This window comes from Lissotriton vulgaris, chromosome 1_2 (assembly GCF_964263255.1).
Source record: "Lissotriton vulgaris chromosome 1_2, aLisVul1.2, whole genome shotgun sequence".
NCBI classification, from domain to species: Eukaryota; Metazoa; Chordata; class Amphibia; order Caudata; family Salamandridae; genus Lissotriton; species Lissotriton vulgaris.
Genome location: NC_141686.1, coordinates 112,802,838 through 112,816,641, shown reverse-complemented (window position 1 = coordinate 112,816,641; position 13,804 = coordinate 112,802,838). Strand labels below are relative to the sequence as shown.

The window sequence follows — 13,804 nt, the reverse complement described above, 5'->3', positions numbered from 1 at the left end:
TTGAAAAACACATGCACCTGGGATGTTTCTTACCAAAAATCCCCACAACCCAGCAGGAAACTTAAAATATGGCGGTCCAGTTGCAGCTGGGCCAGTGGAGGAGTTCCATCGGGCACACAAAGGTTTAGCACTCAGTCCCCAAACCTTTTATAAGGTTCCTCTATTGACCATCCTTCTGAAAAGAGACAAAAGAGCTGAAATGGATGTCCACTTAATTGAGTAACTCCCGACAAAAGTAATCAAACAGTGAATGTGCACTTGGAGTAAGTACAGCATGTTTGAGACACTTTGTTCCATATCTTATGAACAGTTAAAAAACACTCAAAAGGAATTAGATAAATGTTTCATTAGAGTTAAAATAACTTATCTGCTCACTTTCTGTTTTTTTAGCTGTGTCCTTTAATAAATCAAGCCTGTGATGTCTTGGAAAGCAAGCTCAAAACCTATGCTGACTCAGGGAAGACATGTGATATCCACAGGTAAGATTAGAAAAAAATAGGAAGTACAAAGAGGACTGCTGAGCCATGCTGTTTATAAGAATTGCTTAGAGGGATCAAACGTCCGCATAAAGGTGTGATATACAACGCATTTTATTTTGTACATTTAAGTTTATTAAGAAATAACAAAGGATCAGAGAGGAAACAGCATAGACAAAAATATACAATACATCAAGAGTATAATCCTTATCAAATAACATTTTATGAAAGGTGAAAAAGAAATGGGGGGAGATTCAGAGAGGGAGTAAAAACAAGGGAAAAGAAGTGAATTGTAACATTATAACATTAAAAATAGGAATAACACCTAGAATTAATCTCTATAGGCATAAAAAGACATTTAAAAAATAAACAATAAACTGTAATAAGAAATACAACGAAAGGAGCAACCGTGAAAACATATGTGATTGAATAAAAAGACAACAAGTGAATCATGGAGGTTTCCGAACTTCATCAGAAGAGTTAACCGGTATAGCACTAAATAAGGCAATGCAGGTTAATTATGTAGTTAGAGGAAGCCATAAAAGAGCTCTTTTAATGGACATAGATACGGGAGTAACGTAATTAGTATCAAGTCTGTGGTGAAAACAAACGGCATTCGACCATGCTCTAAAAGTGACTTTGTCGGCCTGCTTCCAATTGGAAGCTATTAAGTGAAGGGCTATTGCTAATAATAAATCGACTAGTTTGAAGTCAGATGGTGAAAGGGGCTAAAAAGGTGATAGAGCCTAAAAAGACGTTACAAGGAGAAAATGAGGTTTGGATTTTAAAGATTTTGTTAACTTGAGACCAAACTAATTGCCAAAAGTGAGCATTTATTAACACATGAGTTGAACAAAGATGTGCCAAATCGTCATGTCATGGAAATTTCCTATCCGGAATGGCTTGTGGATTTGCAACATTTTATATGAGCAAATTTAGAGTTAGTGGAGGTTCTATGGGCATTTTGGAGTTTGCTTTACCTGCAAAAATAGGTGATTTCTCATGAATATGAAGAATTGTGGGTGTGGTCACATACCTCTTGTGCATATTTCCCACCCTGAAAACGCAATTTACTATTACAAATGTACTCTCAGTAAGGCAGCAGAAAGAGAAATCCAGCAAAATGTAAAATATTGATACTATGAAGCAGTCATATTTTATTTTTGCTAAAACAATTTCCTTCTTATTATTTTTACACTTTTTTACTCCTCGAACCATGTTTGACATATTCTAGTTATTACAGTTCTCTGGAGAAAAGTGGAAAGGGTTGTTGTAAAATTGCATGGAAGAAAACACAGAGCATTCTTTAGGTCTACAGTTTCGTTGAGCTTACAGGAACTATTTTTGTTCTAAACTTGCAGAATTGTTGCTTCAACGCTAGTCATTTGGTTGTGCAGGTGAAATCTTAGAATTCCATGGTGTTGAGAGTTTAAACATTAAAGGGATCCCACTCATGGTCTTGGGCAATGAAGAGTAAGCTGAGAAGCCCTGGGTGAAGAGGAGAGCCTGTAGAGGTTGGTCTTATTGTCCAAGAACCATCTCACACAAAATGTAATACATGTATTTGGGGGTCTCCTCTCAATGCTGGACTTTGATTCTGGAGCATATGATGAAGAAGCAAGGACAACTGCCTTGTGATGGTTCAACTGATTGACCTCCTCACTGGCCTCTTCATCACATAAAGGTTTCACAGGAACACAGTCTGCTCTTTCAACGTGTTCATAAGTGGGTAGGTTTCACTATCCTGCGGTTACTGCTCTGAGAACTTTGATTGTTACAAGTGATACAGCTGGCCTTGGCCTCCAGAAATTCTCAGTAAATGGTCATTAAAATAGCACCTAATGCCAAATAATTAAGGGAAGCCTTCAATATCATTCATGTTCCAGCTGTTTTATAATATGCATCACCAATATCAAATCTGCTGCTGTGTTTTTTGATTGCACATCTTTTCTTTTCTGCACATGAGCAAATTTTATTTGAATAATCTATGTAACAGGTTGACCAACAGGACTTGGTAAGGAGAAACTTAGTCAAACATCTTTGTCATTCCAGGTATTATAGTGGTTTGACCATGGACATCGTTGCTAGCTTGGTGTTTGGTACGGTTGTTGACTCTGAAAAGAACCCGGATCACTCCCTCATCAAACATGTGAAAATGTTCTTGGACTTATTTACTCCTGTCAAGCTGTTCCTGATCCTAGCCAGTAAGTATTGTGTATCCTTTGATTCCACGGCACTAAACCATGTTATCCGATAACTACTGAAGCAATAATTCGATTACTGTAGGATTTCAGCAAATAATGAATTATGTATGTCCCAAAAAATGATTATCTACATTTTCATGGGCTCATGAAAATGCAGGGCGGAGCGGATAAAACCGTGCAGTAATTCAGTTACAAGACATTCTTCCTGGTTCATGGATTGCGACAGTAGTGGAAATTACTTTGATGTTTCAAAGTAATATTGCACACCTTACAGTATTCTTCGCAAATCTTTCTGGTTGCCTTTTTTTTGCCTGATTGAAGATGTGGAAATAAGTGGTGGAAACAATATCCCTACCATAGTCTCCATGATTGGGCATCTTGTAAATGTGGCAGCAGTGCTTACTAGAAATGCTACTACAGTCCAAGCTCACCAAATTGCCATCCATAGTTTATTGTACACCCTCCCACTGAAGGATATCTGCTTCCAATGATCAAGAAGGTTGTTGTGAAGCTGCATGGGCCACACTCCCCTGATAAGTATTGGTAGTTTGGTGGGCATCCCCCTAGCAATACTTGCGGAGGCTAATGGTAGAATTTCTCTCTAAACTTATTAAGCGTGACCCACATTCTTTGGCAATATTACAGCATAAATTCTCATGAAGAAAGGAAGGATCTTCATCCTCTAATCGTAGTGGGTTCCCTACACGTGTAGGCTTCATTTAATATAGCACTTGTCATGAATTAATAAGACTGTATGAACACCAATCTCCCCAACAAGGAAAGGAATCAGGTATGATAATACACATTTGGCTTTCAAAAGAATAGGCTTGTTGACAAGATTAACTGATAAAACCCACACTTTTTTATTCCAAAACATGAAAATCCTGGATTTGATATACTTAAACCGCTAGTTTGAGACCAAGTTAAATCCTTTTTAACCTATCGTTGAGGCTGCTGGGGATTATCGCCTGGAGAGATTAACGGAAGTGCCACTGGGAAATTGGTGGGAAAAAGACAAACATTTATACGTGGAATGTTTGAATTAGTCTCAGTCATTAGTAATTACTTGTGCTGGAGTCAAGTCAATCATATTGTGCCCCCTGTGCTACCCCGGATAGAATCCTACCATATGCAAATCAGACTTGGACATGCTCAAGTAGGAACAGTCCAGCCCAAACATCTAGGCCAATCACACAGTGAGGATGGGACTTGCTTCTGGGCATACCTATAGAATGTTGGGTACAAATGATGGACTGGATAGGGGTCAGAGTAATTACCAGTAGATGAGATCATTTCAAGCTTTCAACCAATCACTTGTTTGCTTTTCTCAGAATGAGTATGAGAGGTAGGCTTAGACATGGGTGCCGTGCCCGCCATGCCCGCCCGTGCCTTTAGAACAAAGTCGCACTTCCCTGATGGGGCCATTATAGGCAATGGCTAGCCTGGCAGTGCTTGTGTTCCTGGCTAGAGAGGGTATTGCGTAGGAGTCAGGGCTGGACTGTCCCTATTGAGGCTGGACCAAGCCTAATCTGCATATTGCTGATCTCTGTCTAGAAGGAAATAGTGGTAAAAACCAAAGTACTGTAATCCTGGTAGCGTAATAGCAGGGGTGAAAATAAATCCGGCATTCCACCCACCACTCTTTTGTTTTTCGAACAAGGATATTGATGGCCTGCAGGTTTAGATCCCAGTTTCAGACATGCTGTAAGCAGCGCAGTCAGCCCAATCAGCTTGTCTGGCTGAGGAGCATTTGTGGCTGCAACAGAATGGGTCAAATACTAATCCTCACCAGAGCATGTGATCACTGGAATGTTCCTATCCTCAGGAAGGTAGAAGTAGAGTAGGACCCAATGTATGGTGGTTAGACACTCCCTGGTAGGCATCATCTTTGACCAGAGCACTCTCTGCCAGTTGCAATCTCAACAGCAGGTCTTTAAATCCCCTTCTTTAAACATATATATTCAGCCCTTAACAATCTCTAACAATCCTAGAGGGTTTCCACATGTATTCCAACTGCCCACAATGTCCTATGAGCCAATGCAGATTACTTAGATGTGTTCCCTTCCGACCAAGCTGATTTTGGTTGAGTATATCGCTCATTGCTAGATGTGTGAGGCGTCCATAGCACACGCAAAAGAGTCTTGCACTCCCTGCCACCACAAATAAGGATCATCTTCAGTATGCAGATACTAAGCAAGGTCTCAAAGAGTTTGTGTGGATTTCCTCTCTGTGTCGACCACGATTTTGATTCAAATCTATCTGCCACTTCTACTAATTGTAAAGTGTCAATAGAGTTTTGGAAAGAAAGTCCGATTAGCTGTATGAATTTTTAACTGCAAAAATGAATGATGTTCAAGTCAAAAAGATAATCACCTGGATATCAACTATCGCTAACCTTGCTAGTCTTTTTGTCTTTAAAGTGGCATTTCCACACGTCATCAGCTTCCTTCTGTACCTTCTACCCAGCAAGAAGCAGGAACAGATCAACAGGTTCTTTAGCAACCTCATAAAGGACCTCATCTCCTTGCGAGAACAACAAGCGGAGACAAAAGTAAGATCCCCTTTTGACGGTCTAAATTGACAGCCTCTGTCATTTTGTTGCTTTCTCTCTTTTATTTACATTTGTAAATTTTGTAGAACAGAACGGTGTACCACTCCTAACAATAGTCCGTCCATTTATCTGCCATCTTCCCTTTTTACCAGCAGAACAAGTTCGGTGGAAACTCATGACATGGTCTCGAGTACTGACATTTTGTTTGTGTGTCTGCTTTTATCGAGGACAGTGGTCCTTGTCAGTTGTAGATAGAACAGAAGAAATGAATATAGAACAAAATCAATTCTATATAGTTGGTATCCAACTGGATAGTAGGATTTAATTAAACTTAATTTTTAGATATCAAAAAACACAGAACAATATACAGTGGAATACATTCCTGTATCCAAGGACATAAAAGTGAGTCAGTTTGTGAGAAAAAATAATAATAGTAACATAAAACCATAAGAAACATAAAAAACTAAACAAAACTGTCAGGCAAAATGAAGAATGTATTCCACTGTATAGTGTTCTGTGTTTTTTGATATCTAAAAATCAAGTTTGATTAAATCCTACTATCCTGCTGGATAGCAACTATATAGAATTGATTCTGTTCTAAATTCATTTCTTCTGTTCTATCTACTACTTACAAGGACCATTGTCCTTAATACAAGTTGATACCCAAGGTTCTTGCTTACCTAATTGGGTCCCCTTATTTTTGTTTAAATGTGTGTGTATCTGCAGCACAGAATTGCTCAGTGTAAACTACATTAGAAAATCTCCTTTGTCACACTAGGCCATCTGAGGCTTCAACAACAACACAAGGGGCGAAGGGAAAGGCCTGGAACTTGTTTTGCAAACCAGTAAACAAAATTTTTCTTCATATGTAGCAGCAAGTAAAAATTGAAAATTGGAGGCTTAATCGTATGAGTGAAAATGGCATAGGCCCTAGAGAGAAACTGGAAGGAGGGTTATTAAAATAATACAACCCTTGAAGGTGTACCATAGCGTGCAGCTGCGTTATTCAGCTGCAGAAAAGGCATTCATTGGTCCACTAGAAAATGCTATACCAGTTACATAGATTGAGAGAAGCAAACCATGTTTGTTTAACAGTAATAAGACTACAAGAGACGAACCCCTAGTGGAAAAATTTTCCTCATCAGCTTGAGTCATGAAAAATAACGCTAGCTTTAAATATTGCACCAGAGATGCTATATAAAGGCACTTCATAGATTAAATACCAGTCAAAGCCCATCCAAATTCCAGTGCTGTATAATGAACTGTCAGAGTGCTTCTCAACATTATAACAGTGGTGGCAGGTGACATTTGAAAGTGGTGGGCGTAAAAGTTTAGAGTGTTAAGTGGGGAGCGAGCGTAGCAACCACCCCCACCCCCGAGTATGCATGGGCGAATTTTGCGAATTGGCAATTTGCGGATTTGCAAATTGGCAATCTGCAAAATTTGCCAATTCACAGATTTTTTTTGCGTGTTTGCGGGTGTTTGCGAGGCGCTCTGCGTGTCTGCGGGTGTTCGCGAGGCGCTTTGCCATTTCGCAGGGGTTTTTTTTTTTGCCTGCTTAATCACTGCCACCCTCTCGTTTTTTATGCCCATCTGCCCTCTGTACCACTCATTTCTGTGCCCTTCTGCCCTCAGCCCCACTTAGAATGGCGCCGGCAAGCTGCCAGCGCCATTCTAAAATAGCTACAAATAGCCTCAACAGGAAGCACTAATAGATAAAGTAAAGCAGGTGCTCCAGTTGAAGGTCAAATTAAGTTACACAATCATTAATCACCCCACGTTTGGGGTGATTAATGATTGTATAACTGAATTTGAGCAGCACCTGCTTTACTTTACCTATTAGAGCTTCCTGTTGAAGCTGACTTTTGTAACTATTTTAGAATGGCTCTGGCAGCTGGCCGGCGCCATTCTAAAAGAGTTACAAAAGTTAGCTTGAACTTTTGACCCAATCCGTCCCGTTCGCGGATTTTGCGGTATATTCACGAATCTCGCGGATTGCGAATTTACCGAAAATCCGCGAAATTCGCGAGCGGAACGGATTTTCTGCCCATGCTTACCCCCGAGACAAATTTGAAAAAAGAGTGGGCAAATGGTGCATTTTCAAGCAAATTTTAGAAAGCAAGAAGGTCAGTAAAGCAATTGTGAAAGTGTAGTTATGACATCAATAAACAGATTCCATATGATAATAGCACAGGTAGCTTTAGTTACATTATCTTTGGAGTGCAGTGTGCAGCCAAAACTACCAAGAATTGCTTTGGGATCTGGTTTACATCAACACACAAACATGAAAAAATGACTTAAAACATGCCACATAAACTGCCTTTACTCACAAAATATTGTGCATAATGAGACTTTTTTCATGCCACAGAATTTAGTCCACCATGCCCCGGAGTTTCCACCAGAAAAAGCAACTTATTTCCAGTACCTTGGCGGGAAATATAGCGAGTAGTTCTTGGGTCAGAGAAAGTTGACTTCGACGTTACATACTACAGGTACAGATACAGGGCATACAAGATGAGAATACATCAGTGGGAGATCCTCTAAGATGAACATGTGGAGGACTTGGTCAGTGAGTTTGTGCCTGGTTTATTTATTTGTCCAGTTTGCATGCAGCTCTTTGATGGCACTTCATAGCTCAAGGTGTTTGATTGTGATTGTAACTTATGAACTGCACAGTAACAAAAGGATCTGTGACAAAAGCATTATTCCACTGAGCAGTGCAAATAAAATACTGTTCTGAGATCTGCACAGTATACGTTCTTTGCAGCAGACATATTAACCCTTTGCGCTACCTTCGATGAGTCAAAACTGCCACTCGACAATACCTTATCTTGGCACTTTTTTTGTTGCGTGGGGGGTGTTTTTTTTATTTTACTACATTTTCTTCTGGGTTTTCTCCCATATAGCGTTAGTTATTATTTTTTAATGTGGTAGAGAGCTTTAGTCCTTTTTGGTGCAAGCGTGATGTTAAACTGTAAGCTAAGTTTTCAAGGAAGCCCAAAAGACCTGCGAGAGGTCCAAAATATTATCTTTCAAGAATAACAATAATGACAAATTATGGAAAGCAATGTTACAAACGTGCATCAAAAAGACACGTTTGGAAGTGTTTTACTGAACCGCGTCCCCATCTGATACCTGGAGAGGCGCTATCTCTGGACATCAAAGGGCACCTAGAAGCTATTTATCTGCAGTGTCTGAATACCTTGAGGAATGCAGATCTCTCCTGCTGATGTCGGAAGAATTTCTCCAGAAACATTGGAAAATATGTGGCCACCCAGAGGGTCCGCGGCAGTCCTGCCGACCCTTGATTTGTCTTGTATTGTTTCATGTTAACACGCTTTTTCGTAGGCTGAAAACTGTTGGATAGGAACAGTAGTGAAACATGGGGAAAAATTACAAGTCAACATGTTACAAGAGCAAACGTTACGTTACATAATACAATAGGGACAATTGTGCATGTATCGAGCAAACAAAAAACAAGAGGCAGCAAACGATATGTTACAAGAGGGAGAAAAAAAGTGACGTGTGTATGTTACAAAAGAGTACAAAGTACAAATAGAGGTATATTACTGCGCTAAATGGCAGATACTCAAAACACAAGAACAAACGTTACGTTACATGAGGCAATGGTGGCAATTGTGCATGTATCAAGAGCAAACAAAATACAAGAGGTAGCAAACGATACATTTCAGAGGGAAAGTGATGAGTGCATGTTACAAAAGAGTACACAATACAAGTAGAAATATAGTACTGCAATAAATGGCAGACTCTCAAACCACAAGAACACATTGGGAAGGCACTTCTATAGTCATTTAGAACAGCATTTCCTATAAAGGAAGGATTATCTTCAGATAATGGAGAGGGCGTAACTTGGGAAGAGGTGGTGGTCCAGAGCTGAGGCGGAAGTTAGTTCCAGATTCCCACTGCGTTGCATGAAAAGGATTGGGCCATTGTCCTTTCCTTCTTGAAAGTGGGAGGTTCAAGCAATAGATTTTCCGCATAACGTGATGGTCTAGAGCCTCCAGAGAGTTTCAGTTTATTTGCCAGATAGCAAGGAGAGGAGGAGTGCAAGGCTTTGTGGGTGATACAGGCAGTCTTGTAGATAGATCTCGCCTCAATGGGAAGCAAACGGAGGGTGGATAAAATGGGTGTGATGTGGTCGCTTCTTTTGGTCCCATATATGAAATGAGCTGCTGAATGGAGAACAGATTTAAGGGGGGACAGGTGGGATTTGGGAAGGCCAGTAAGAAGAGAATTGCAGTAGTCCAGTCTGGAGAGAACCAGCGATTGGACCATGGTTTTAAGGTCATGCTCCGGGGAAGAAGTGACGAATCCCCCAAAGAAGGCGCAGTTGGTATCGAACAGACTTTGCAGTGGAATTAATGTGGGAGAGTAGATTGAGTTTTGTGTCGAGTATGACACCAAGGAATTTTGCGCTGTCGACAATGATGGGTTTATTGTTAATTAGATTCATCTGATCCATCCAGGATTGAACCGGGGGAGGAGAAAGTGAGGAGAAGAGGAGGAGGAATTCAGTTTTAGAGGAATTCAAAATCAGTTGATGAGTTAAAATCCAGTTTTGAATGGAGTTGAGAGTAGAGCTTAGGATGGAGAGATCGTGAGTGAAGGCAACTTTGAGGTAGATTTGAGTGTCGTCTGCATAGAGATGATAGTGGATCCCAGATTTACTTTGGAGATTTGCCAATGGTTCTAAATAGAGATTGAAAAATGTGGGTGCAAGTATAGAGCCTTGAGGAACACCTTGACCTACCGCCAAAGGTGATGAAAGACTATTCGGTCGTTCGCATCAGCAGTGGATTTTTTTAAGCAGAGGGGTGACCTGCCCAGTTTTGAAGGAAACAGGAAGGGAGCCTTTACAGATGGAGAGGATAACCAAAGTGGTCCAATAGGACAGAGGGTTGGTATAGAAGTCAGTGGCAATGGCACTAGGGATGGGGTCAAGAGAATGGTTGAAGGGCTTTGTTTCGAGGATGCATTTGAGGAGGGCATCTTCGGAGATGGGGTCAAAGCTCTGCCAAATGGCTGGAGGGGTAGGAAGACTGACCTGATCAACAAGTGGTTTCACTTTTTCGTCAAAGAATATAGCGAATTCCGCTGCTTTCTTTGTACAATCCTCCAACTTGGAGTTTGGGGGAGAGCAGTTTGGATTCTTGATGAGATCGAATAGTTTTTTGAGAATATTTTTGGCTGAGTCGAGGAGGGCTCTGAAGTGCGTCGCTTTTCCAAGGAAGATGTGCTTGTGGTACTCTGATCTTGCTGAACGAAGCGTGGCCAAATTATCGGTGGAGGACGCTTGTCTCCATTGTTTCTCCAGGCATCTTGGGTGCTTCCTTTCTTCATAGAGGGATTTGCTGAACCAAGGTGGTGAGGGAGTGGGCCTTTTCTTTCTGCTTCGGAGAGGAGCAACGTTATTGATTTGGACTGCAAGGACCGTGAGGCATTAGAGGATGAGTTTGTTAACATCTAGGTTCGAGTCTAGCTTTGGAAGTGATAGCAAAGCTGATTCACAGAAGGTACCGTACCGAGGTCAATATTTTTAGTGTCACGGAACCAGGAGGTAGCCCTCTTGGGTTGGCAGAGAGTTATAGAGTATGGTAGGTGAAGAGAGGATGAGGAAGTGGTCAGACCAGTCAACATGAATAGGGGTAGCGATAGTAAGCATGCCTGTTTTTGAAATAACAAGGTCCAGGATTGAGCCCTTAGAGTGTGTTGTTTCAGTGCAGTGTTGGATAAGATCCTTTGCAGAGAGAAAGATGGCCAGCAAATTCGCAGAAGAGTCTTGAGACGAGCCCCAATGGAGATTGAAGTCACCCACGAAGATCTGATTGTCACTTTGCGATTATTGGTCGCTAATTGAGTCAGTGAGTTCCTCCATAAATGAGGGGCCGCTACAAGGCGGGCGGTAAATGGCATGGAATCTGAGGGGTGAGTGGTGGTGCAATTGAAGTTATGGGGATAGGCATTCAAAAGTGCGGAAGGAGCTGTTAGGAAAAGCCTTGAGTTGAAGGGAGTTTCTAAAGATGACTGCAACACCTCCCCCAACTTTGTCAATTCTGTCATTTCTAAATATAGAATAGCCTGTGGGTACTAGGAGATCAAACATAGAGCGAGAGGTAGCGTTGAACCAGGTCTCTGTGAGGAAGAGCATGTCAATATTGTGAAGTATGATGGTGTCAGAGATTTCAAGTCTGTGTTTTATTGCAGATCTGCAGTTGTGGAGCAGACAGCGCAGCTCTTTCGAGACTGTTTTGGTGACGGGGGCACTTGGGTTATGAGTGGTGATAGGGATGTTGTGCCTATACGAGGGTGCTCGGGAGGGTTTAGGTGGATGAGAGGTTCTGACAGAGGAGATGGTTGGAATAGTGTAGATAGTAGGGCTACTTGGAGATGAAAGTGGAAGAAGGGTGGCGTCCAAGGGCTTGTGTGAGTTTGTGATCTTTGCAGATGACAGGTTAAGCTTTGCTATTATGGGGTGTGGGGGCGAGGTGCATCTCGTGGGAAGGCGAGTGTTTTCCAAAGGAGTTGAGGTGTATGGAAAAGTGGAAATCTTGGAACTTTGAAGTGAAATGGTAGCTTCAAGTTGGGAGATGGAGGAGGTGAGAGAGCCTAGCTTATTTTCCAGAGAGAGTAGGGCAAAGCACAGCATGTTGGGTGGCTCGATCGAAACAGGAGGGGGTGCAATTGGTGGTGGAAGGCAGGGGGAAGTCGGGGACGGGAAGGGAGTTGGGAGTAGGGTTCAGAGGTGGAGTAAGATGGTGGTTGGGGCGGGCGTTGGTGCATCAGAGGTGAAAGGAGAGTTGTCTTTGTTGGTGTTGCAAGTAGGAAGGAATTAAGGATATAATTAGGGAGAGGTAGATGAGGAGCGAGGAGGTGGGGCGGAGAGAGAGGGGAGGAATGTGTGGAGACATAGGAATGAAGGAGGTTTGGGAGGAAGCGAGTGGAGGGGGTGGAGAGGTCCTGTAAGCTAGGTGAGGTGGCTGTGAGGGAACGGGCATCTGGCGGAGTGAGGGGCTTGGGAGATAGGGAAGTTGAAAAAAGGAGGTGGTTCTACTAGGCCTGAGGGAGGGAAAGGGAAAGAGTTACCACGGGGTTCCACTTACAAGAGTGCCAGAGGGGTTACAATGGGGAGCATCAGGCTGTAGTTGTAACCTCTGGTCTCTGCTTCTGTCTAAACGCAAGGGGGCGCAAAGGCAACGCAAAACCTAAATGAGATTTATCAAGATACGCAAGGCCACCTGGTCCTGAGTGGCTTGATACATTTAGAGTAACGCAAGACAGCGTAAATCACTGCTGTGTTACTCTTCAACAGGGAAACGTACCATGGTTGGGTGTTCACGCGCATCCACCCATGAATTCAGACGCATTCCCAGATTTACCAACATTGATAGACCTGGGGATGCGTTAGAATTGCACGCCTCCCCACCATAGGCGCAATGAGGAGAAATATATTTATTTCTCCTCGTTGTTACCTATTTCTAAGTGTGGTGCATTCTGCATCACACATAGCAAGACGAAAATGCCTCTCAGGATTGGTTTAGTACAAGAAGATGCCACTTCCTACTCAAAAACAATCCTGCCTTCAACGTAGGCACCCTTGCAACATGACTCAAGGATGCCTGCAATGGCGCTGGGTAATCAGAAGTGCACCAGCAGAAGGAAAGGAACTGTATGCACAGTATAATGGTAAATACAGTGAATTCCTGCCATCTCCCTTCCACGCAGCGCAGCAAGGTGGCTTGTGGTGTTTCTCTGTGTGAAAGTATGATAAATCTGCCCCTCTGAATCTACCAATGATTCAAGCTAGTGTGAATGTGGTCGTTGATCCAGCAACTCACCGATACTTGGTCTTGATTATCTTGGCATTGGGCAACTTCATGGTCTTGATTGTTTTTCTGTAATCTTGGCACAGGGTTTCCTCTTGTTAAAGAAGAAGTGTATTAGCTTGCATTATTGTAAATGAATTGTAACAATTTGATTACTTTTCAGAGGCGTCATGATTTTCTGCAGTTGGTGATCAACACGCGCAGAGTTTCTAGTAATATCCAAGTGGAGAATTTCGATATTGTTAACAAACCCGAATTTTCTGCACCGATTGCAGTGGCTGAACCAGACAAATCCCAAAAGTCCATGAGCGACAAGGAAATCTTGTCCCAAGCTATGGTCTTCATAGTCGCAGGATATGAGACTACGCGGAGTCTGCTTTCCTTTACAACCTACTTGTTGGCAACGAATCCAGAATGTCAGGAGAAACTTATCGAGGAAGTGGATGCCCTCACGGACAGACAGGTGAGGAATCCTTTTAATCTGTACAACGTTTGGCTGAGCAGAGTTCAAGTAAGACCGGTAACTGCATTGGTATGCCCTGCTGATGCTACAACTTTCAGCACTTTTGTACATTTAATGATCATGCGAGCATTAGAAAAATGTTATTTTCTACAGAATAAGTAGTCTGTGGGTTGAGAAAGCCCCAGCTTCCTTTCGTTCCCCACATAAGGAACTTCAACGGTGCTATTGAAGGGGATATTCCAAATTAGACTATTCAGTCCCTACTT

General features: G+C 42.1%; 1 protein-coding gene across 3 annotated transcripts in view; it reads left to right on the top strand.

Moving 5' to 3' along the window:
- TBXAS1 (thromboxane A synthase 1) overlaps positions 1–13,804 on the top strand; it is a 542,795-nt gene that overhangs the window by 381,486 nt on the left and 147,505 nt on the right. For all 3 annotated transcript variants that reach the window (XM_086952948.1, XM_086952950.1, XM_086952949.1), the window contains 4 exons: positions 391–479; positions 2,529–2,680; positions 5,101–5,231; positions 13,239–13,538. In XM_086952948.1, the coding sequence (XP_086809074.1) occupies positions 391–479; positions 2,529–2,680; positions 5,101–5,231; positions 13,239–13,538 (672 nt within the window). The remainder of the gene's footprint in view (positions 1–390; positions 480–2,528; positions 2,681–5,100; positions 5,232–13,238; positions 13,539–13,804) is intronic.